At 45.5% G+C, this 26,247-nt stretch overlaps 1 protein-coding gene across 6 annotated transcripts in view; it reads left to right on the forward strand.

Moving 5' to 3' along the window:
* The window catches only part of Vps8 (vacuolar protein sorting 8), a 972,138-nt gene that overhangs the window by 610,953 nt on the left and 334,938 nt on the right, over window positions 1-26,247 (forward strand). For all 6 annotated transcript variants that reach the window (XR_008608392.2, XM_055061192.2, XM_055061196.2 and 3 more), the window contains exon 25: window positions 319-458. Coding sequence is in view for 5 of the 6 variants with exons in the window: in XM_055061192.2 (XP_054917167.2) it covers window positions 319-458 (140 nt within the window). In the remaining variant the exon portion in view is untranslated. The remainder of the gene's footprint in view (window positions 1-318; window positions 459-26,247) is intronic.

Raw genomic sequence — 26,247 nt, forward strand, 5'->3', positions numbered from 1 at the left:
CATCAGCGAAGAGTCGGATATGAGAAGAAATATTACAAGGTAGGTCATTGATGTATATTAAGAAAAGGAGGGGACCAAGTACGGTACCTTGAGGTACGCCTGAAAGCACGGGTGTTGAGGATGAAGAGTGTGAGTTAGCGTATACGAACTGCTGACGGTTAGTTAAAAACCCTCGAATCCAGCTTAGAACACAAGGATGAATGTTAAGACGCGATAACTTTATTAAGAGACGACCATGAGGGACCTTATCGAATGCTTTTTCGATATTGTTAATGTTACCATATTGTTAATGGACTTCACAAGGAGGCATTTACGCAGGTACTGGAGCATCTGACGCACCCTGGGGATGAGACCCGACGGGAGGAGCGCCAGCAGGCCCTGCTTGAACTGCTGCAAGCGGGTGGCTTAGCATCAGTTGACCAAGCACACCTTCTGAGTCTTGCCGAGCAGTCCCATTTGTGAGTGCTCCTTCCTCACATGCTTTGTTGTGGCGGCTGTCAAGCCAAGGTGGCCGTTGTTGAATCTTTCTTGTAATCCTAGCTGGCCATGTCCTTTTCCGCACCTTCATGCCTCATGGCAGTCAACCATATAATGATGGCACCATCAACCACCAATCTCACCTCTTCTGGCTTTTGCTAATTGCCGGTGATGTACAATGTAATCCCTGACCCACCTGTTCCCACTGTTCACATTGTGGAAGCCCATTATACTTAGTGGCACGAGCTGGGGAAATTTCGTCGACATTTTTCTTTTAACCCCAACACAATATATGTTCACATTGTGTATTGAAGAAAGCACTGTAACAGTTGCGACTGATGGCTATACAGAAAATGTGCAGGCCTTTTCTCGTACATGCATTGGGGCCTCAGTTCATCAACATTAGAGTTGTCCTGCACTTGATGCCAGCTTCCTCCTGTTGGTGACAACTTATTCATGGGCCCACAGGTTGTGTGTACAATGTCATGACACAGGATGAAAGTACAGTAAAACCTCATTATAAAGAAACAGGATATAACGAACTAATGGATATAACGAAGCAATCGTGGTTCCCCTTGAAATTCCAATAGATGGCCATGTATTGAAAACCTCATTTGAATGAAGCTAAAATTTCCTTGCAATGGATATAACGAACCTTTTTTTAGAGCGTAGCTCTTTGGCGCCCATTCCTGCGTTTCGCAGCTCCGCTGTGCCTTGCCATAACCAGCTCCATAGCCGGAGCCGGTGCGCTGCTCTAGCTGCACGCGCTCCTGGCGCCATCTTTCACACACGGCACGAGCCTTGCTCTCTTCGCTCCTCCTCTAATGCCACCCATGTGCGGCGGCAATCACAGTGCTGGCAATCAGAGCGCTGGCTCGGTGGTGGCTGATCTTGATGATGTGCTGCTGCCCAAGCTAAAACGCATAGTCGCCGCCGTTCGCCACTGTGTGTACCCCTTCCCCCCATCCTCTTCTCCATGGCGGCGACTGCACGTGAGTGCGCAGTGTTCTTCGATTGCTGAAGCACTGGCTTGGTATCAGCGAATCATGGTGCGCGTTTCCCAAGTCGAAATGCAAAGCCACCTTCAGTTGAATCACTAGCAGCACCAGTCAGTTGCTGCCATCTCTTCGCCGTGCAATGTTCCTATGCGCATACACACTGCCTCCCACAACCTCCCGATAAGCGAGGCAGCTGCGCCAAGCTAAGCTCCGTTTGCGGCGGCTGGTGCAAAATTTTCCGCACCAGACAGACTGTCCGAGGCTCACAGACAGTTTATATTATGATACAATCCGTCTGCCTATATAAGTAGTTTATTATCAGCCAGTTCTTTCTGAGTGAGGCAACCGGTGGAAGTCCTTCGTCTGCCACTGCTGCTAAACGAGCTGCCTGAGCAGAGGCCCAGCACCGTTTCCGCCAGAATCCAGAGGTGCACTATGCCGAATCAGGCATTGGTGCAGCAAGTTTAGCATATATCCATCTATTTCTCCGACCACAAAGCTACCTTCATGACAGTCAAGAACTGGGAGTGGAGTGTTTCTTGAAGAAGTGAAGAATAAAAACCTGTAACTGTATGTACATGTCTTGCTCGAATTATTTGCCTCAGTATATAGAAAAGCCGAAACAGCTGAATAGCTGAACTCAAATTTCCTATTAGAAAGTAACGTGATCGTCAGCAATTCTTTTTTCCACAACGAGCATTTACTGACTATTTTGGTACCCGTCAGGTCAATGTCTTATAGTGCGCGACATTCGCATATTCTGTGCACGTCTCCCAGCCTCCCCTTTCCTGTGGAAATGGTGGACCCGCTCGCTCTTCCACTGCATGTGTGGGGCGGTGCCAACTGCAGTATTGTTGTTGCTTGTCATTGCCTCCATGCACATCAACGATATCAGTGTTTCTATCGGTTTGTTCATGCGAGTTCCCGCTGCCAGAAAGGAGATGGACGACGGCAAACGGAAGTGCAAAATGATATCAATCGAGCGGAAGGTGGCTATGCTGAAACCCGTCGAGTCCAGCGTGAAGAAAAAAGTGGCCGAAGATTTCGGCATACAGTTAAGCACACTGTCGACAATTTTGAGCAGTAAAGAAGCTGTCAGCAGTGCTGTCGCACATGCCATAAAAGGCGAAAGAAAAACGCTGTAGCTTTTGAAGCTGTAGAGAAAGTGGTCTTCAAGTGGTTTTTGGATGCAAGAGCAAGTGGCACTCCCGTGAGTGGGACACTGTTGCAGCGCAAAGCGAGGGACTTCACGTGCATCATGGGGCACGATGATTTTGTGGCAACTGTTAGCTGGCTGCAGCATTTCAAGGAGCGCCACGACATCGTCGGCAGGGCTTTCAGCGGGGAAGCGCAGTCTGTCGACCGCGAAGCTGCAGTGGCGTGGGTGGAGACAAACGTTGGACAGCTGCTAGAAAAATACAGTGCCAAGGATTTGTTCAACACGGATGAGACAGCCCTGTTCTACCAGATGCTGCTGCAAAAAACCTTGGCCCTCAAAGGTGAACGCTTCCAAGGCGGTAATCAGAGCAAGGTCCACGTAACCGTGTTGCTTTGTGCCAACATGGATAGGTCGGAAAAGTTGCCGGCCCTCGTGGTCGGCAAAAGTGCATCACCACGATGCTTCAAAGGCAAACGAAAGCTCCAAGTGAGTTATGTGTCCAACCGTAAGGCTTGGATGACGAGAGAAATTTTTGCACAATGGCTGCGGGAGTGGGATGAGCGGCTGGACAAGCTGAACCGGAAGATATGCCTCATACTGCACAACTGCGTGGCCCACCACGCTGCCGCTGTGCTAAAAAAACATCGAGCTATGCTTCTTGCCGCCAAACTGCACTGCAGTTGTGCAACCCCTCGACCAAGGAGTTATCATGAACTTTAAGTCGGGCTACCGCAAGCGTGTGATCGACCGGATTCTGCTCAATATGAGCATGAAGCGCGAGTCCACGATCGACTTGTACAGGGCGATCGAGATGCTACAGTCTGCTTGAATGGCTTTACTGGCAAGCATGATCGCCTGTTGCTTATGGCATGCCTCATTTGGTGTCAGCAGCGGCGGTTACAGTGAAGATCTCGGTGGTGCCATCAATGAGGGTGCTGTGGGTGACCAAGCCCTAGCGTCGTGGGACGCTCTCCTTGATGCTGGTGTTGTGCCCGACTGCGACACCTTCTACACGTACATCAGTGCCAATGCTGACACAGTGATGACGGAAGAGGTAACGGAGGTGAAAATTGTGTGTGTGGTGACGAGGGTGCCTAATGACGACAGTGACGAAGGTGTCGATGACAACCCGGAGCCCAATATTGGCGAACCCGACATACCGAAGCCCGCACAAGCGCTGGATGCGGCAGACCTGCTGCGCCGCTTCTTTGGCGCTCACGATGACGGCGAGGACGGACTCGAAATACTAGCGGCTACAGCTGAAAAAGCCATCATTCAGCTGAAAAAGACATGGTAAAAATCTATCAAGGGCTTTTTTTCTGTGCAGTGAGCCACCAGCTGATGTGCTGTTGATCGATCAGTGACAAGACGTTTGGCTTCAATGAAGTAGCAATTCCTTGCTGTCTTCTTGTTTTTTTCGCTTGTATTTTTCCGTGTGACAACCATTTTCTTTTTCGCATGGCAGGCTGCTGTGAGATTTAGTGGTGAGTACATCCTCTCTTGCTTGCTATTTGTGGATAGAAATGGATAGTGGCATAATGAACTAGTGGTTATAACAAAGTAATTACAACCCTTCCTTCAACTTCATTATAACGAGGTTTTACTGTATTTGCCATCAGAAATATTCACTGGTTATTAATTTCACAAGCAACGCATTGTATACAATACTGCAGCAAATAATGCGAATATTCATAAACATGAAAGGGACACTATTTGTTGGCTTACACAAGCAACACATCAAAGGACCCTCTTTACATCACTTTTGCTACCTCGTCAATGCGTGGCATGGTTGCACTTAAACGTAGCTGTATGTCTGCATTGATGTTCAGCCGGTTGCAATACAGTGAAACCTCGTTACTATGAACACCACATTAACAAACTTTTCAGATTAACAAAGTTTCCAGAAATCCCTTGCTGAATCCTTATAGTTTTAGTCCAAAAATATTTCAGTATTACTACAAACTTCAGAATACCAAACTTTTCAGAATAACGATCGTTACTCAGTTTCCCTGTGATGTTAACAACGCCTCAGTACTACGAACTAATATTCCGAAATCTGGGGATTCTTAGATTTCCGTGTGTCCTTCACAGCAGCCAAAACAGTAGGCTAGCAGACGACAAGGCATAGAGAGTGGACTTTGCAGTGTACGGGTTCAGAAAAGAAGAATGCAGGCAAGCAGAGGTGACGATGCATCAGGTTTTGCGAGCGCATGCTCCTCCCAGAAAAGTCACCTAGCAACGGAACCACATCTCTTCCTTCTTTCACCCTTCTTTCTGTGCACACCTCTTTCTTTTGTGCTTATTTCTGCGGTCACATTAGCTACACGTGCGGTGAAATGTAACATCTGTATTTATTGTGATGCCACACACCTGCCGTGGTTGCTCAGTGGCTATGGTGTTGGGCTGCTGAGCACGAGGTCGTGGGATTGAATCCCGGCCACGGCGGCCGCATTTCGATTGGGGCAAAATGTGAAAACACCCGTGGTACTTAGATTTAGGTGCACATTAAAGAACCCCAGGGGGTCGAAATTTCCGAAGTCCTGCACTATGACGTGCCTCATAATCAGAAAGTGATTTTGGCATGTAAAACCCCATAATTTAATTGGGGATGCCACACAGTCACATTTTGCACTTCCCAGACAGTGTCATTTACGTGCGCTTGCGCTTTGACATACTTCAGGTGTCTACCTCGACCGAGACAATTGCAGTGTCCACAGCCAGAAATGTCAAAACAAATAAAAAGCATGAAACATTGTGCTTTGGAGGCAACATGGAGCTACCTTTTTGTTGGTAGTTTTATTGGCGTCAGCGTCTGTTTTGTACGTGTCACTCTTATTATACGGTGCTTTGGTGGTGTATGACGGTGGAATCTATGGAAAATAGCAAGCGGGTGCTGAGAGCCAGCAGCGACATTTTCGTGGATAGCTCATATGGTGACAACTTATGAAGTGATGGGTTGATAAGCAGAATGGTTAATTTTGGGGCTTTTACTATAACGATTTTCAGAATAACGAGCAATTTACCGCAGTCCCCTGAAGTTTGTTATATCGAGATTTCACTGTACTTGCTTTTCAACTAAGCAAGTCTTGAAAATGCATGTCCACATATATATGTTCTTGAAAACACTAACAAAAATCTTGCAACCTTTCTGCAGAGCAGGGGAAACATTTCAACTGTTCCCAACAAAAATGTTTTGAGGTCCATGGTGGCAAACTCTGCCCCCATATCTAGAACCTCCACCAGCTCATCTTCAGCATCAGCACTTTCATGAGTGAAGCAAGTTGCACCTACCTGGAAAGGGTCCACGAGCCATGTGTCAGCAACAGACTCTGGGACTCATTAGGTGGCATCTGAGTGTACTCGAATGTGTCCTCAATGCCTCTTTGTCAGCTGTGGATACTTCCCAGATGTTACAAATTTCACTTGGCAACCTAAACGGACAATAATCATCTCTCCCCACCCGACTTAGCCAACCTTGGAATTTCCTACAGAAGCCCCTGACTTTGTGACCAGATGATACAGCATTACTCCCAACCCTTTGCATGCTGGAGTTCAGGGGATTGAGCTGCACAAACATGTTACACAGATAGGCAAGCTTAGTTAGGAATGAAGGGTGTTCGAAAAAGCTCTCCCAGCCCTTTAGCTTCTGCTAGAAAAATGCTCACTTCAACTCAAAAACCTTGGCCAGCACTTTTCCACATGACAGCCAACCCACCTCCGGGTGTAGGAGCAAGTGCTGGTGTTCTGAACCCATCTCGTGCAAAGCACTTTGAAAAGGCAACTGGCCTTAAGGCCAAACTACACGTACGTTTGCCAGCGTGTGAAAGCTCGCACCCGCATGCCAACGCATGCGCAGATGTGGCATTGACGTGCGATGCAAGCACAGATAACTTCGCCAGACAAATATGGGTGCTGGTTGCCCCACAGAAATACGAAACGATAGCTACCAAGGCGTCAATAGTGAGCTAAGTGGGCGCGTGTTAGCGCGTCTTGTGGTTTCAAACCGCTGGAACAAAAAAAATATTTTTGCAGTCAAATCTACAAAAATGGCCGCAGTTGAATGTGGCAACATGAAATAAGTCTGCATGCACGCTATCAAAGGCGTGTGGTATAGGTACTGATGATATGTAACGCACTAAAACAGCAAAATAGTCACCTACCAAACATAATTTTACAGTTCTGCATCGCCTAACTGCAACAAAGTAGAACAAAACAATGTTTAATAACACGACAGATACATGCCAAGTATGGTTGGAGCGTGCACACAGATGCATAGCGCAGCCTTCCACGCCAACTGCTGCTTGTTATTATTATTATTTTTTTTTTAATGATGGTGATGGTGTTTGACACTGCTACCTCATGCTAACACTTGGTCATTCTGGCTCACTGGCTGTCCTTAGTCAGTCAATAGCATAGTCTTGGAAATGTATTGTTCTCGTTTGTCATTGCTCGCTTTGTCTTGGCCCAAGTAGTTCTAGAGCAGTTGTACTGGTGCTACCCTCATCACTGTCGACTTATTACTTGGACACATTGTGAAATAGCTTTAACTGATTTGCACGTGCTGTCATGGAATACAGACTTGCATTCTCGGCAAGGAAGTTCATGTCAATGAGTCCATATGCATCAGCAAAAAGTACTCGAGACACAGCAAAAGGGCCACAATATTTTACTTTAGCTTTAGTAGGCTCCCCAGTGTGCACTGGTGGCCGTCTCACCACTACCACATCACCCAACACATACTTTAATGCTGCGCACTTCTTTCTATCATACTGGCTCTTTGCCTTACGCTGTGCTTCTTCGATAGGTTTCTTGGCTTCTTCTCACAGATGTTGCAAGTTTCCTGGCTCGCATCCCATTCGAAGGGTCAGGTCTTGCTCTGGCACATATCTGTAGATAACAGATATGCCCTCTTATTGTTCAGTGTGTGCTTTGGCTATTCTTGTATTTCATATGCTTTTGTTGCAGTTGTACGAATAGGTTGTTTATGTAAATATGAAAGGCAATATCAGCATAAATTCAGAAGTGGTCTGTCTACTATATCACAGCTTATAGAAACGTTCCACGAGTTTGCAAAACCAATAGATGAAAGACAACATATTGATGTAATATGTTTTGATTTTGCAAAAGCATTTGATAAAGTGTACAAGTGTTCCATTTGTAGCTGTGTGTCTGAGGGAGTGGGGTGGAGCAGAGTTAGAAGGGCCTCTAAGCTGAAAGTCGTAAGTTTGAATGCTGCACCAGGGAGGCCAGTTCCTGTTCTGGTGAGGGAGTGCCTTTGTTGAAACTTAGTGGGCCTCCCTAATTTGGTTTAACCTGTACTAGTAGAGCCCCATTTGCTCTCGACTTGTCTCTCTCTCTCACTTCTTTTTTTTACATCTCCAGGCTTGGAGTGGTGCCTGACACTGGCAAAAAAAAAGGAGAAAGAAAACCTGCCACTGGAAACAGAAATGCTCAACACATGAACCCTCTCGAGCGAAGCTAGCTTAGCAGGACTCTGAGGAATTATCTTAGTGAGATTAGAACTGGGGAGGCTTTTACAGTGCTGACTGACAGCCGCTACAGAGGACTTCCAGATAAGAAACAATGCTGGGTAGGATTCCTAATTCATAAGGATGTAGCAGGCAACAATGACGAATTCTACAGCAGTAATGAGAGGGTAGCAGTAGTAATAAAGCTGAATAGGAGGTATAGAATAAAGGCAGCACAAGCCTATGCTTCAACCTCCAGTCACTATAATGAATAACCAAAATGAAGAAATAGAACAGTTTTATGAAGATGTTGAATTAGCGATGAGAAAAGTGCCAACTCGGTATACTGTAGTCATGGGTGAATTCAATGCGTAGGTGAAAAGCAGGCTGGTGAACAAGCAATTGGCAACTATGGCATCACTTCTAGGAACATTAGAGGAAAGATGTCGGTTGAATTTGTGGAAAGAAATAAGCTCTGAATAGTGAACACCTTCTTCAGGAAGCATAGCAACAGGAAGCGGAAAAGCCCTAATGGAGAAACAAGAAATGAAATAGATTTCATACTCTCTGCCGATCCCAGCATAATGCAGGATGTTGAAGTGTTAGGTAGGGTAAAGTGCAGTCATTATAGGCTAGTGAGGTCTAGGATTTCCCTCAGTATGAAGAGAGAAAGAGTAAAATTTGTCAAAAAGAAACAGGCCAACCTAGATGCAGTAAGGGTAAGAGCAGACCGCCTCAGGCTGTTGCTTGCAAACAAATATGCAGCTTTAGAACAGAGAGATGAAGATGACATAGAGGTAATGAATGAAACAGTAACTAGGCTGGCTTCAGAAGCAGCAATTGAAGTGGGAGGTAAGGCACCAAGGCAACCAGTAGGTAAGCTCTCCGAAGTAACAAAGGACCTAATGAAGAAATAACAAAGCATGAAAGTGTCCAACTCAAGAGATCAGATAGAATTCACGGAAGTGTCAAAAGTAATCAACAAGGATAAAATAAACGATATTTGAAATTATAATGTGTTAAAGATTGAGGAAGCAGTAAAAAATTGATGCAGCATGAAATCAGTGAGAAGGAAACTTCGCATAGGACAAACCAAGATATATGCACTGAAAGAGAAGCAGGGTAATATCATCAGCAATCTCGAAGGTATAGTAAAAGCATCGGAAGTATTCTATACTGACCTGTACAGTACCCAGAGGACTCAGGATAACTCCTTTCAAAACAGTGATTAACAGGATACGGAAACTCCTATAACTAGCGATGAGGTCAGAAGGGCCTAGCAGGACATGACCCGGGGAAAAGCGGCTGGAGAAGATGGAATAACAGTCAATTTAATCCATGGAGGAGATTTCATGCTTGAAAAGCTTGTGGCCCTTTATACAGTGTTGACCGCTTATAACGTAAGTTGCAAGAGTTGTAAAAATCCACGCCATAAGCGGTACCGCGTTATAACCAAAGCATGCTTTTTTCGGCTTTTGCCTATGCCAAACGGACCACCCACCTTTCAAACACAATTTATTACATATTTCACTCACACACACATGCAACACAATCGCAACACAGCACAGAAACCAAGTTCTCCTGACAAGTGCGGCATCAGTGGAAGAATGCTGTTATTTTCGTCTGGAGATTTTTTTTGACAGCGCTTCGAACAATTTCGGCCTCTACAAGGCTTAAGCACTGAAGCGCCTTCTCATTCAAACGGTTCTTTGCGCAGTACATCTTCACTTTGCTGAGGTATTCCAAAGCGCCTTTGCATGGGACATCTGGGTTTGGCGTCGGGTCAACATCGTCATCCGACTCGTCTTCGGTTGCAAGCTCAGCACTACCGTGCACCGCTGCGACGATCGCATCATCCGTGCTTGCGTCCTCGCAGGCAGGAAGGTCAGACTCACCGGCATCGACATATTCTTGGAAGGTGTCTGTGGCGGAAAAAAACTTGCTTTCGATGAGGCCGGACCACACGTCGTCGGTGTTGACCGTCTCATCGGTGTCAAGGCCCTCTGCATTGTGCACGAAGCCTGCTTTTTTGAAGCAGTTGCTTATTGTAGTGGCTTTTACCTGCCACCATGAAGCGGCAGCCATATTAATCGCACCCCTTAAATTCACTTTAAGAGGCTGCTGCTTCATGCTCAGCAAAACTCTTTCGCAAATACGTTTCTTGTATAGTTACGGTTGCTATGACACCCTGGTCGAGCAGCTGACATTTTGCAGTCGTGTTGGCAGGCAGAAACTTTAACTTGACTGCAGTCAACTTTGGCAGGATGTTGCGGGCTGTGCAATTGTCGAGAACGAGCATGACTTGTCGCTTCTCTGCCACCATGTCTTCATCGAACTTGCAAAGCTAGCTTGTGAACATGTCTTGCGTCATACACGCCTTTTTGTTGGATTTATATGTCACTGGCAGGCGCTCTCACTTTTTAAAGCAACGTGGCCTTGCTGATTTTCCATTGAAAAACAGGCGGCACTTGTTGCTTCCATCCATGTTAGCACAGAACAACACAGTTATGCACTCTTTTGAGGCCTTACAGTCAGAGCAGGCTTGGCCTCTCAGCGCAAGAGTGCGGTTGAGCAAAAGGTTATAAAATATGCCAGCTTCGTCAGCATTGTATACGTCTGGGTCCGTATACGTGGACAGCGTGGTTTCCAAATTTAAGCGAAGCCAGACTTCGATGGGCTCGTCGTTGACATCACCGCTTTCACTGCACACCACTTTGCAGCTGATGCCATGGCAAACCTTGAATCGCTGTATCCATCCATTAAGTGGGTTGAACTCATCATGGCCTAAAAGGTCACCAAGGGACTTGGCTTTTTGTTGGAGCATGGGGCCACTCACTTGTATGCTCTGAGCCGCAACTTCATGGACCCATCAGAAGAGCGCTGCATCCATGCCTTCGTACTTCGACGTATGTATTCTCTTCCGTGACGGGGAAGACGAATCTTGCTGCAGTTGCTGCCGCAATTTGTCCTTGTATATGATCGACACGGTTGTGTCGAAAACGCCGTATTTGGCTGCCACCGACGCCTTCTTCAGCCCACTTTCTATGTCGCTTATAACACATTCCTTCGTCTCCAGCGATAAGGCATGCCTCTTTCTCACACTGCTTGAAGACGCCACTGACGCCATGGTTACAAAAGCCCAACAACACACATGCACAGAGGACAATTACGACACGACGGGATCACGACGTGCACACCATAGAATAAAGAACCAACTTTAGAGAAGGGAAACTGTACCTTCCACAGTGGTTAGAAAATTATCAGTGGCAGCGCATGGAACTTACTTAGGTGGATGCCAGATGGCACTGCTCAACTCGGAAGCGGAAGTCAGTTTCTTTAGAGCTAAATTCAATATGGCTGCCTTTTGCCGGTAGCGTACGCTGGTACGCGCCGTGCTTGCCCTGCCGGCTATGCGGCGTGCCTCAATGCCTTGGCTGCTGCGTAGCTGGTACGTTCTAATTGCCAGGAGACCAAAGAGCCTCTACTGATGCCTATACAAACAAGCCACAAGTGAGTAAACGGAGCGTGCAACTTTATTGGCAGAAGACAAGCAGTGTACATTCTCGTGCAATAGCAAAAATAAAATTTGCATGTCGAGATACGCTGGAATCATTGACGCGAGTTCATAAATGGCTCACCGTCGTCATCGCACATGGTGGTCTGGTACGAACGACAACCAGCGGCGCAAGCAGATTGGACAAAGTGTGCCACTTGTTTGCAGCGACAGTCGCCGTTAAAAATGCCCAAATTGCATTGCGAAGCAATCGGGAGACGCAGGCATCTGCTGCCGCAGCCTACACAGCGACATGGACTACCCGGCATTTTAGCATTGACTCCTTTCCAACCTGCACGTTTCTTTTCTTTCGGGGGCTGCTAATGTGTGGCTCACACTTGGTGTCCCACATTGTCTCAATATCGACAAGCCCTTTTCCTGGACATCACTTTCATCAGCCGCTTTTGCGGGCCTTTCCACTCAACTTCATACACATCAGACCATGTAAGCACGTATGCTGGTCTCCGTTTGTGCTTAATCGCAGCTGAGAAAGGCCACAGGCGCAATTTTCCCATGGCTGCAGCAGTAAAGGGTGAATGGGGAGCATGAATCACGGTGTGTGTAAATTGGGAGTCTATGTCACTGTGCAGACTGCAGGAGCAAATGCTTACTTCGAGAGACTGCTTCCCAATACAACTGACCAGGCCGCAATATTCGAAAAACATAACACGGCGACCGTAACCAAGTGAGATAACAGCAAAATTAAACAGCAATAAATCACCGCATGAGGTTCAGACAATACATTATACATTGCCTACAAACCATATGGCAACAGTGAGCATTCACGTACATGGGTCTCTTACGGTACATTCAGCCACCTACTTACAGGCATAATGCTTGTCTTCGTCGCATGTGGTGGTCTGGTAACGACCGACAACCAGCAGTACAAACAGATTGGACAGAGCGTCACATGTGTTTGAACCGACAGTTGCCGTTGAAGATGAGCAACTTCCATTGCGAAGCAATCAGGTGACGCAGGCATCTGCTGCCGCAACCAACATAGCGACATGGACTATCCGGCATTTTAGCATTAACTCCTTTACAACCTGCACGTTTATTTTATTTCGAGGGCCGCTAATGTGTGGCTCACACATCGTGTCCCACTTTGTCTCAATGTGGACAAGTCGCTTTTGTGGGCATCACCTTTGGCAGCCATTTTTGCGCGCCTTTCCACCCATACAGCTATCAACTTCACACACTTCAAACCATGTAAGCACATATGCTGGTCTCCATTTTGAGCAAATCATGGCCGAGGTAGGCCACAAGCACAATTTGCACTTGGCTGCAGCAGGAAAGAATGAACGGGGAGCACCAGTTACAGTGTGTGTATACTGGGAGTCTATGTCACTGCGCGGACTGCAGGAGCAAATGCTTACCTCGAGAGACTGCTTACCAATGCAACTGATCAGGCCCCCACATCCGATAAACGTAACACGGTTACCACAACCAAGTGGGCAGCAAAACCAGATTCCACAATCAATCACTTCAGTGTAGCTTGCGCAAAGACCCAGGCTATCGAGGAAGAAGAGTAATCATCAACGAGACTAGGAATATGGAAAATGAGAAAGCTTACATTCAAGAGAGAAGCCACTCTGCTCTGCAAGCATTGAAGGCTTTTTAAAAACATCAAGAAAAGTAAAATGGTGCATAGCACACGGTACGTAGGTTAATGCAAGACACATGCCAATGCTGCATCAGCTATTTCAGGAGAGAAATTGTGCATGAAACATACACTGGAAGATACTGCTACAGATATGTTAGGCTACTAGACAGTGACTGGTATTAAGTATCAGCGAAGAATCGGTTGACCTTTATGTTTGGATGAGGATGAATGATCTCTAACGAGAATAGGCAATGATAAAGCTTGCATTTATAGAAGAAAAATTACACTTGGCATAAATGGAATTGACATGGCCAGGAAGCTGATTAAGGGCAAACTGACGGAACTCTTTTGGCCTACGTCGTCCGTGCTTGATCAGAAGTTGCAGGTGCATCTGAAGACGAATAATTTCTAGAAAGTCCTTTTTGCGTTACCTGGATGACTCAGCCAATTTGTCCGTGCTGGTGGAATGGTGGCTGAAACTCTTTTCAATCTTGAGACAGCCCTCCGTAGACTTGATATCTCATGCAAATTCTTCTGCATGCGCTTCTTTGTTTGTGGTGTAAAGCCTTGCGAATTCAGCTCCAGCCCCTTCCTGTTAGTGGAGGTGGGGGTTCCCGTGATGACCAAGATGTGCTTGGCGTAGACTCTGTTGGGGCAGAACAGTAACACATGAGATACAGCACAGATTAGCCAAACTCATGTGTGTTTTCTTTTATGTTCGAACCAATTATACTGAACCATAAACATGATCAAACATTCATTTCTGCTGTAAATAAATGACATGTATCTCAAGACTAGCAAGCCAATACAGCATATATCAGGCATATTCATTTCTGAACCACGTGTTGTTTACCTTGTAGTAGCAGCCAATGTCCACACAATGGCCTTGTTGTAGCAGGCAGCAGCTTATGTTGAGTGCGTGGAGGGTGTTGCTTTATACTAGCTGGTGCCGTCCTCATTACTGCATGTCTGGAACAGAAATTTTGGCTGAATGAGAAATTGAAAAAGCACAATTTTGCAATATGAAATGCAGAGGTGTGGCATATATATTGTAATGATTTGCGACTACAGAACACATACAAATGTACACTGTCTGTTCTAGGGTGCTTAAGCAGCATGGTAAATAAATATTGCTACTCTCCATAAAATTGATGTCTGCCTAACTACAATGCATGTCAACAGCTTAAGTATTCTTAAGATCACAAATGAGAACAGTTGTGCGCTCATTTATACGCTAGAAGAGATCACACTGCTGGTTCCACAAGCAAATGCATGAAAGTCATGAAGCTATTAGAACTGATGCATTATTTTTCTGCACGAACGTGATGCACTGCTTCACTACTGCAAAAATAAATGCCCTATGGTAAACCAAACTGAACAGCAAGAACATTTGGAACCAACAAGTATGAAGTATGGGTGAATTATCATGCTTGCAACTCTTTAATACATTAAATTCTGTACTTTCACTTGATTTTACCAAAGGATTATTCGGTTTTGTGGACGAAAGAAGTTTCTGGCGGACTCGAAAAAAACTTTTATATGTATATTGATAAGGCTACTCAGTCACCTACGACCACGGCTACAATAAGATAAAAAATGAGACGCGCGTTCTGACATCGCTCTTTCTTTCCTGATTGTGTGTGTATAACAACAGCCTCGCAAGTAAAGGTTTATTTAGGAAACAGCAACTGAGATTCTGACTGCCCATATGTAATGCAGGATTTAGTTCGTTAACGTGTCCCCGCCTGTAAGTTAATGATATGGATATTATATAACGATTCAAGCAGCGGTGTTAAACGACTCACCATTGTCGCCGTTGTCAGCCGCAGCAAAGTCGAGCTCCCATTTCGATGCAGACGTGTTCCGAATGGCTCACGACCGAAACCCAACTTTCGGGCTTACATGTCCGCTTGCAAACACGTCACTTCACCCCAAGTTAAATAACGCGAGACATTGAAGCGCAATAAACTAGTTTTAGAAACAAAGAAGCAACCAGTCTGAGTGTACGAACGAATGAATCCGTGCCGCCGTGCACTCGAAAATACCGGCAAAAATTTTTAATACAAGCCAGAGGTCACCTAAAAGATCGATGATGCTGAACGCTATTCGTGTTTATGATGACGAAGAAACAATAAACTTACTAACAAAGAGTACAATATCTAATTAACAATGATAATTTTGCCCAGTTTTTTATGTAACAAAAAATGCTTCGGTAAATGTAAGAGAAAGTTTTTAAGATAAAAGGATGGATGCTATAAGCGTCCTCTTTGGAACGGGGCGGTGGGTTGCGCCACCAAGCACTTGCTATTATACTGCCTAATGTCCTACCTAGTTTAAACAATAAAAAAAAACAAAAAAACACTATGAACTCCCACAACCAAATTTTTGGATCCCCTATTGTGAACTGTGCTTTTGTACGTCTCCATTTTTGTCGTTTCCCTACTTTTATTCCACCAATCCTCCAATCGCCTCTTACTAATCCCTATTGTGGACGTTTACTTTTCCACTGCTCTCGCTGAACCCAAGGGCTTCAAGGAGGCCAGTGGTGCCTAAATCGACTGCTGGATAGACGTCTTCACATTCTAATAGAACATGCTCCATAGTTTCCCTAGCTTTACCGCAGTAAGCACATGTTTATTCTTTCTTCTTATATCTCGCTTTATAGGTGCGTGTTCTAAGGCATCCCGGTCTCGCTTTGAAAAGTAATGAGCTTCCCTTTGAGTTATCATAAATTGTTTCTTTCCTGATTTCGTTTTTTTTTTTCTCTTAAGTAGTTACTCATGGCAGGTTTCTTTTGCATTGCCGCCACCCATGAGATTATTTCGGCCTCTCTGACTTTCCGCTTGACGTTCTTTGTTGCTGCGTTGCCCACCCTACAGGCCGCATACTTGCTGGTAAGCTTCCTAGTTCTTTTCCTCCACTGTGAATCAATGTTTTGCCTGTACAGATACCTAAACACTCTCCCAGCCCATTTACTTTCTTCCATATTCCTCAGTCGTTCTTCATACTCAATTTTACTGCGAGCTTCCCTCACTTCAAAACTAGTCCAGCCCATATCCCCCTGCACAACTTCATTTGTAGTCTTCCCGTGAGCGCCCAATGCAAGGCGACCCACTGACCTTTGGTTCCCGTCGAGTCCTGATTGTACCCCTGATTTAAAGCAAACAACCGCATTTCCAAAAGTAAGTCCTGGAATCATTACCCCTTTCCACATACCTCGGAGGACCTCGTGCCTATTGTATCCCCATAACGTTCTGTGCTTCATTATGGCTGCATTTCTCTTCCCCTTGACTGTTATGGTTTTTTCCTGTGTTTCCATATATCCATTGCCTTCGTTTATCCATATACCAAGGTATTTATATTCTGTTACCCGAGGTATTTCTTGGCCCTGTATCTCCACTGTCTGTTCACTGTTTTCATTGAATACCATAACACCTGATTTTCTAACACTAAATTTCAAACCTAAATTGTTGCCTTCCTGCCCACAGATATTAGCCAGACGTTGCAAATCACTTTGCTTGTTAGCGAGCAACACAATGTCGTCCGCATAAAATAAACCTGGGAGTTGCTGCTCTATTACTGTACCTGCCTGTTTGTATGAGAGATTAAACCCGATATTACTTCCTTCTAGCACCCTCCACCATGTACATCATAAACAGCAGCGGGGATAAAGGGCACCCCTGCCTCAGTCCCTTGTTGATATGAACTTTCTCCATGCTCCTCATCCCTTCCCATTCAATGCAAACGGTATTTTCTAGGTAAATCTCTCTCAAAAGCTGTAGACAATCGTTACCTAAGCCTTCACCTTCCAAAATATCCCATAAAATGTTGCGATCTACGTTGTCGTAGGCTCCTGTAATGTCCAAAAAGGCCACATACAACGGTCTGCTTTCTGCTTTTGATATTTCAATACACTGAGTAAGAACAAACAAGTTATCATCCAAACGCCTACCTATTCTAAAGCCATTCTGAAGCTCTCCCAAAATGCCATTATTCTCTGCCCATGCTTGAAGCTTTAATTTGATTGCCTGCGTTGCTAGCCTGTATATTACCGATGTAATGGTCAACGGTCTATACGAGTGAATTCTGTCCTTCTCCCCCTTACCTTTATAAATTAATTCATTCTACTTTGTCGCCAACTGTCTGGTATTCGTCTATCTTTTAAAGTTTTTTCCACTGCTTTCACCAGAGCTTCCTTACTTTTTGGTCCCAGTTCATTTATCAGCCTAACGGGAACCTCGTCTAGCCCTGTGGCTGTGCGCTTAGGAATTTTCTCTTCCGCTTTCTTCCAGTCTAAATTTGTCAGCACCAGCTCCTTTTCCACTTGGGTCTCTTTCATGCTCTTTTTTTCTTCAAATACAGCCTCGTCCTTGCCTTGGAAAGATTCGGCTGTTACTTTTTGGATGTAATTTATTGCCGCTTCTCCTTCCAGTCTGTTTTCATCTTCGTCTAGGATATGTTGTTGTATTGTTGTTGAGTTCCTGCCTAATAATTTTGTGTGATTCCAAAATATTCTAGGTGCGGCCTTCTTTTTCTCACGTATTTCTGACAACCAACGTTCACTTTCACCTTTTAATTTTGCTTGCACCAGTATTTGAACCATAGACTTCTCCCGGTATATTTCCCATTTACTGGTTACTTCATCCTGTGGCAACTGCGCCTTCTTTGCCTGCCTGTGCTCTCGAGATGCTTTCTGTCGTTCGGCGATCGCTTCTTGTATCTCCTTGTTCCACCAGCTTTTCGGTTTCTTTTTTCCTTTCCAACGAACATGTTGTTTCTCTTTCCGTATTTCTGTCGTTATTACACTTAGAAGCTCACCATATTCCCACTCCTTACTTGGCCACTTGCCAAGTTCTTCCTCAACTCTAGTGACTATATTTGCTATTTGTTCAGCGTTCAAATTTGGACTGGCCATTGTGCTTTCCTTGCTCTCTTTCCGAACTACATATACCATTTTCAAAATGATGCGTTTATGGTCACTCCCTATGCTGCTAAACCCTTCCTTCATCGATGACCATTTCTCTCAACTTATCATGAATTCCTTCTGTCATCAGCCAGTAATCAATGGTTGATTGCCGATTTCCCACTTCCCACATAATCTGCCCTTCACAATTAGGTCCTGTATTCACGATAACGAGGTTATGTTAATCACAAAAGTCTAGCATTTACTTCTCCTTGTCAGTACAGCCATCTAAATCCTGTATTTGGGCATTCATGTCACCTAATAGGATAATTTCAGCACCATTCCCGAAATCCTTAATAGCAGCGCTTATGCATTCCACTAACTCTTTATTTTTCTCTGTGCAATTATTTCCGGTCCACAAATACGTAACGCCCAGCCATGTTTTTTTCCCACTCATTGTACCTGATAACCAAAGATGCTCTTGACCTTTTGCATTTACTCTTTTCCATTTGGCTCCCTGTTGGATGAGTATTCCGACTCCCCCTCCCTTTCTTTCCGACTTAGTTCTGTTGCACCCTTCCCAAACATAATTCTCAATCACTGGCAGCTTTTCTGAGTCTCTAAGGTGTGTTTCAGTCACCGCATACACTCCTATTTGTTCGCTATTTAACTGCTCCTTAATCTCTGCTCACTTTTCCTTTCTTCTGCGCCCTGCATGTTTATGTAGCCTATTGCATGACGAGCTCTCTTTCTTGCTTTCCTCCTTTTTCTGTTATCGACGGCGATGCTCTTCTGAGGTTCCCCTAGGGGACCTTCTTTATTACTACCTACGCTGGCCTCCTGAGCGCCCGTACGCCCCCTAAAAAAGCAACACCGCGACCACCAAGTCGCCAGCCCCCTTCTCGTGCCAGCGTGTAATTGAAGTTCATTCCGTCTCGTTTAAAACCTCCGCACCTTCGACAACCTCGAAGCCTTTCTCTCGGCTCTTTTTCCATATTGCCTCATTAGCAGCCACTACAGCTCTTTGTACGTGACTGTCACGTACAGGCACCTCCGGCACCGTGCACACCACGATCTGCACCTGAGGTGATAGCTCGCACAAGTCGTCCACCCCCTTCGCCATGCGCTGGGCTAGTCCTGACCCTTTCCTGTTTAGGACGTCATTTAGCCCACCTGCTGCTATGACAAGGTTGCGCACGTGGGCATTTTCCGCGAACTTTTCTTTTGCTCGCTTCATGACAGACCCGATTGTCCGCCCGGGAAATGTCCCTACCGCCACTCTTTTATCGCCTTTCACCCTCTCCACTATTGCTTCTTAGCACCCAGCCAGGTTTGAGTCACCGGCGATTATCACCCTTTCAGTCTCTCCTACCTCTCCCTGCTTCCCTTTGTCCTTTTCCGCTTGATTCAAATTTGACAAGGGGCATTGTCTCCTGTGCCCCTGCTTTTTCCGCGTGCCGCTCTTTCCAGCTAACCCTTCACCATGTTGCACGAATTCCACGTACTTTGCTAGCCCTCTCTCTCCTGTCACGTCGGGGGACTGCGTTCCATTGTCACGCACATTCTCGTTCACAGTGGCGGCCCTGTTCAGCTTTTCCTCGGCTGCTTCAAGTCTTTTTTCAACTACCTTCTGTGCATCACGCTCCATGTTTAGCTCATTTTTGAGCTGTTCCACCTGTTTGACAAGCTCTTCCTGGAAGGCCTCCATTTTCTGCAGCCTAGTATCGACATCACAGTGTGTACCGGTTGACTCAATTCCCTCTCCTTTCTCATCCGTGCCCTCAACTGCCTTGAGGGACCCCCCGTGCACTGCCTGCTTTCCCGGCTTTCTTGCCATGTATTGCACGGCTTTTTCTGATGCATATATTGTAATAATATAATAATGCAGAGCACGTGCCTTTTAGCAAAAACCGATACGCACAGGATCCAAATCCTCAAAATGTCGCAAAGCAACTCTAACCACTGTTTGAAAAGCAATCAATGCTGTGGAGACACAAGATATGACACGCTCTCGCATGCGCTCAACCACGCGCCCATGCTCTCACTTTCCTACCAAAACACGCACAGTAAAACCACTAATAGCTATTAGTCTTAACCACCAGTAGTCTATTAGTAGTCAACTCAACTATTAGTAGTCTCAACTGTTACTAATAGCTATTAGTCTCCCTAATAACTCAACATACCACCCGGCTGCACATGTTGCAGCACGTGGCGCGATAGGGCGCTCTAAACATCCTGCAAAACCAAATGTACATGAAACACACCCGCGCACACGAAATACGAGAGACAAAAAAAAGAAAAAAAAGAACCCCACCGAATTACTATTTCAAGGCAAAAAAAACGCAAAATACAAAACAGAAGCAAGTTCAAAGCTAGCACAAAAACTTATGATTTTGTCGCCACCATGGAACCACGAAAAGCACGTCTATTCGCCACAAAATCTCAAGCCACTCAAGCCACCGTAACATTGCACTAATTACGGCGCCTCTAGTGGGAAATGTTGGAACTAATGCAAGCATTCCAAAGTGATTCTACTATGCTGGTTTTGTTAGCAGCGACGCGCGGTCAATTTTTCCGCCTTCTGTGGCCATTTCTTGAACTTGAGAGTGTGCTACCCCTGTGCACACACCAAATGCAACAGAGAGACTGAAAAAAAAAAAAGAGTGCGCCTTCGCCGCCACGACCTCGTGGTCGCAGCAATCGCTTCTACCCCGCGCAGCGCGCACCCTGATTGCACGCTGCTATAGTGACGAAAGCACTCGCCCTCCCTCTAAGGTCTCCCGTCCTTCTCCTCCTTTTTGTTTCACTTTTTGCCGCTGGTCTCCACGAGCGCGCCCACGCTCCCCTTCTTCGCGTTTGCGCGCCCGATAACCATGCGGCCGTGCGGGCCATGCTCAACGCCTGCGAGAAAAGGCCATGCTCCTTGCACCGATTTCATGGTCGCGTGCTTAAAGGAACCGCACTATAACCGGTATTCTGGCTGAATAAATGTACACTCGCCAACTGAAAAAATTTTCAAAACACGGATTGACGTTTCGGCGCCCAAAGCACAATAGAATTCACCGTTGAAGAAGAAGTTAATGGTCGCTTGGCCTTCCTTGACGTTGAAGTCATGCGCACTGCATCCGGCCTTTCCACGAGTGTTTACCGAAAGCCTACACACACAGGGAAATATCTCCACTTTGATTCGGCCCACCCCCTTGGACAAAAACGATCTGTTGCCTCCACATTGTTCACCCGTGCATTCCGATTATGCTCGACTACTGACGCACGCAGAGCTGAGCTGAAGAGAGTGACGCAGGATTTGGTCAGCAATGGCTACCCCGGCCAGATTATAAGGACTGAAGAAAAGCGTGCAGCTGAACCCCCTGTAAGGCCGATGAGAACAAGAAAACGGGCGTCTCTCCCCTATGCACGAGGCGTGAGCGAGTCATTATCAAGAATTTTCAAAGATTATGATGTACAAATCTGCCACGTCCCTTCAAGCAAGCTAAAACAACAACTCGTCCGAGTGAAAGACCGCCTTGAAAAAGAAAAATTTCCGGGTGTCATCTACAAAATTCCTTGCCAGGACTGCCATGCGTGTTACGTAGGCGAGACGGGGAACTTTAAAAGAAGGCTACAGCAGCATCGCAATGATGTAGCCAAAGGACACACGGTCTCCAGCGCCCTGGCAGAGCACCACGAAAAGACTGGACACAGTATTAACTGGAATTCGGCTTCTATCATCGAAAGAGAGAAAAAATTATCATCCCGATTGCTCCTTGAATCATTCTGCATACAATCTACTACTAACACGATAAACCGGACACGGGGACCCCTCCCTGAGTTGTACGCAAGCGCATTACGTCTTCCGACGCATATATAATAAAGACCACCACGCATTCGCTCATTGTGAACAAGGCACCCGTATTGGGCGCCGAAACGTCAATCCGTGTTTTGAAAATTTTTTCACTTGGCGAGTGTACGTTTATTCAGCCATGTTATTTCCTCGCCAGACGAGTTTTCGTCAAACCCTAGACTTCATTAACCGGTATTCTGTTTCGCGCGCCTACGTAATAAACAGGACGCGTATACATTGAGTTCTATGGGAGATATCATCATCATCAGCCTGGCTACGCCCACTGCAGGGCAAAGGCCTCTCCCATACTTCTCCAACTACCCCGGTCATGTGCTAATTGTGACCATGTCCCTACAAACTTCTTAATCTCATCCGCCCATATAACTTTCTGCCACCCCCTGCTACGCTTCCCTTCTCTTGGAATCCAGTCTGTAACCCTTAACCCTTTGAGGGTCGATTTTCTTCGCCATATGCGGCCGCCCAGGGTCGATATTTTTAATTGCAGATTCCAATTCTTCTTAGGGACTTATTTCGAAAAAAAATTTACCGTAATTTTTCTAGGGTGACCGTAAACGAGAAAAAAATATTTTGCGTTGGTATGTATCTACTCTTCATTCATGAATAACAACAATAAAAATGAAAATAAAGTTATAAGAATAAAAAAATTTGATGCATTGTTATAGTTCAAGGCTTTGAAAATGTGCACACGAGAATATTTCGCAAGACTCAAATCTTCCTGCTCTTACACTAATCTGTACATCCATAGCGTAATCAAACTGCGTAGGTGCGCACACTCAAGAAAACTGTGCGGTTGTGTGCCCGTCATAAAAAGCAAAATGTGTGACCAACTTCCGCTAATCTTCATCTTATCGCCAACCAGAGGCAATTAATTAGTTATGGCAAGTCTCAAAAAAAAAAAAAAATACTACGAAAACGCATGCGTGGCGGCATCCTTCCGATGTGCACCCCTGTGAGTACTAAACGAGCTAGAAACAAGCGGTCGCCCTTTCAACGATTAGTAATGCGATAGCCATCAGTTTTGCAAGCGCAAGAAGCCGAAACCACCCGCGAAAACAAAACCCAAACCGCCACCCACCTGCGCGCGCGCCAATGCGCGAGTGGTAGTGCATAGACGCTCGCGGGAGCGAACTAGCGCTAAAACAAACCATGCAATGAAAACCGAGAGAGGGAGGCACTCGAAAAAAATTCCTTGTATTCCCACATAGTAGCAGCACGTGACAGAAAAGAAAAAGTTAGAAAATTGGCGCGCTTTTTGAACGTACAGATGGCGCCGTAAATATATGGCATCAACCATTTTTGGACTTGTTCGCGGCGCCATATATTTACGTCATTGACCCTCGAAGGGTTAAGACCATCGGTTATCTTCCTTTCTCACTACATGCCCTGCCCATGCCCATTTCTTTTTCTTGATTTCAACTAAGATGTCATTAACTCGCGTTTGTTCCCTGACCCAATCTGTTCTCTTCTTATCCCCCTTAACGTTACACCCATCATTCTTCTTTTTTCCATAGCTTGTTGCGTCGTCCTCAATTTAAGTTGAACCCTTTTCTTAAGCCTCCAGGTTTCTACCCCGTAGGTAAGTACCGGTAAGACACAGCTGTTATACATTTTTCTCTTGAGGGATAATGGCAACCTGCTGTTCATGATCTGAGGATGCCTGCCAAACGCACCCCAGCCCCTTCTTATTCGTCTGATTATTTAAGTCCCATGATCCGGATCCGCGGTCACTGCCTGCCCTAAGTAGATGTATTACTTCCAGTGCCTCACTACCTATTGTAAACTGCTGTTCTTTTCCGAGACTGTTAAACATTACTTTAGTTTTCTGCAGATTAATTTTTAGACCCACCCTTCTCCTTTGCCTCTCCAGGTCAGTAAGCATGCATTGAAATTGGTCTCCTGAGTTACTAAGCAAGGCAATATCATCAGCGAATCGCAAGTTACTGAGGTATTCTCCATTACCTTTTATCCCCAATTCTTCCCACTCCAGGTCTCTGAATACCTTATGTAAACACGCTGTGAATAGCATTGCAGAGATCGTATCTCCCTGCCTGACGCCTTTCTTTATTGGGATTTTGTTGCTTTCTTTATGGAGGAGTACAGTGGCTATGGAGCCGCTATAGATATCTTTCGGTATTTTTACATACAGCTCGTCTACACCCTGATTCCATAATACCTCCATGACTGCTGAGGTTTCGACTGAATCAAACGCTTTTTCGTAATCAATGAAAGCTATATATAAGGGTTGGTTATATTCCGCACATTTCTCTATCACCTGATTGATAGTGTGAATATGGTCTATTGTTGAGTAGCCTTTATGAAATCCTGCCTGGTCCTTTGGTTGACAGTAGTCTAAGGTGTTCCTGATTGTATTTGTGATTACCTTAGTAAATACTTTGTAGGCAACAGACAGTAAGCTGATCGGTCTATAATTTTTCAAGTCTTTTGCGTCCCCTTTCTTATGGATTAAGATTATGTTGGCGTTCTTCCAAGATTCTGTATGCTCGAGGTCATGAGGTATTGCGTATTCAGGGTGGCCAGTTTTTCTAGAACAATCTGCCCACCATCCTTCAACAAATCTGCTGTTACCTGGTCCTCCCCAGCTGCTTCCTCCTTTGCACAGCTCCCAAGGCTTTCTTTACATCCTTCCGGCGTTACTTGTGGGATGTCAAATTCCTCTAGACTATTCCCTCTTCCATTATCGTCGTGGTTGCCACTGGTACTGTATAAATCTCTATAGAACTCCTCAGCCAATTGAACTATCTCATCCATATTAGTAATGATATTGCCGGCTTTGTCTCTTAACATATACATCTGATTCTTGCCTATTCCTAGTTTCTTCTTCACTGCTTTTAGGCTTCCTCTTTTTCTGAGAGCATGCTCAATTCTATCCATATTATACTTCCTCATGTCAGCTATCCTACGCTTGTTGATTAACTTCAAAATTTCTGCCAGTTCTATTCTAGCTGTAGGGTTAGAGGGTTTCATACATTGATGTTTTCTTGATCAGATCTTTCGTCTCCTGCGATAGCTTACTGGTATCTTGTCTAACGGAATTACCACCGACTTCTATTGCACGCTCCTTAATGATGCCCACAAGATTGTCGTTCATTGCTTCAACACTAAGGTCCTCTTCCCGAGTTAAAGCCGAATATCTGTTGTGCGGCTTGATCTGGAATTTCTCTATTTTCCCATTTACCGCTAACTCATTGATCGGCTTCTTATGTACCAGTTTCTTCCGTTCCCTCCTCAGGTCTAGGCTAATTCGAGTTCTTACCATCCTATGGTCACTGCAGCACACCTTGCCGACCACGTCCACATCTTGTATGATGCCAGGGTAATTAGCACAGAGTATGAAGTCTATTTTATTTCTAGTCTCACCATTTGGGCTCCTCCACGTCCACTTTCGGTTATCCCGCTTGCGGAAAAAGGTATTCATTATCCGCAAATTATTCCATTCTGCAAACTCTACTAATAACTCTCCCCTGCTATTCCTATAACCTATGCCATATTCCCCCACTGACTCGTCTCCAGCCTGCTTCTTGCCTACCCTGGCATTGAGGTCGCCCATCAGTATAGTGTATTTTGTTTTTACTTTACCCATCGCCGATTCCACGTCTTCATCGAAGCTTTCGACTTGCTGGTCATCATGACTGGATGTAAGTGCGTAGACCTGTACGACCTTCAGTTTGTACCTCTTATTAAATTTCACAGCAAGACCTACCACCCTCACATTAATGCTATAGAGTTCCTGTATGTTACCAGCTATATCGTTATTAATCAGGAATCCGACTCCTAGTTCTTGTCTCTCCGCTAAGCCCCGGTAGCACAGTATGTGCCTGCTTTTCAGCATTGTATGTGCTTCATTTGTCCTCCTAACCTCACTGAGCCCTACTATATCCCATTTACTGCCCTCTAATTCCTCCAATAGCACTGCTAGACTCGCCTCAGTAGATAACGTTCTAGTGTTAAATGTTGCCAGGTTCAGATTCCAATGGTGGCCTGTCCGGATCCAGAGATTCTTAGCACCCTCTGCTGCGTCACAGGTCTGACCGCCGCTGTGGTCAGTTGCTTCGCAGTTGCTGGGGACTGAGGGCCGGGGTTTGATTGTTCTGTTCATATAGGAGGTTGTGGACAAGTACTGCACCAGGGTGGCCAATCCTGCTCTCGTGAGGGAGTGCATTACTGATTCTGGTCACCGGGATCAGGCCGCACTCCAGGCCTGTT

The sequence above is a fragment of the Dermacentor andersoni genome, chromosome 1 (genome assembly GCF_023375885.2).
Source record: "Dermacentor andersoni chromosome 1, qqDerAnde1_hic_scaffold, whole genome shotgun sequence".
Taxonomy (NCBI): Eukaryota; Metazoa; Arthropoda; class Arachnida; order Ixodida; family Ixodidae; genus Dermacentor; species Dermacentor andersoni.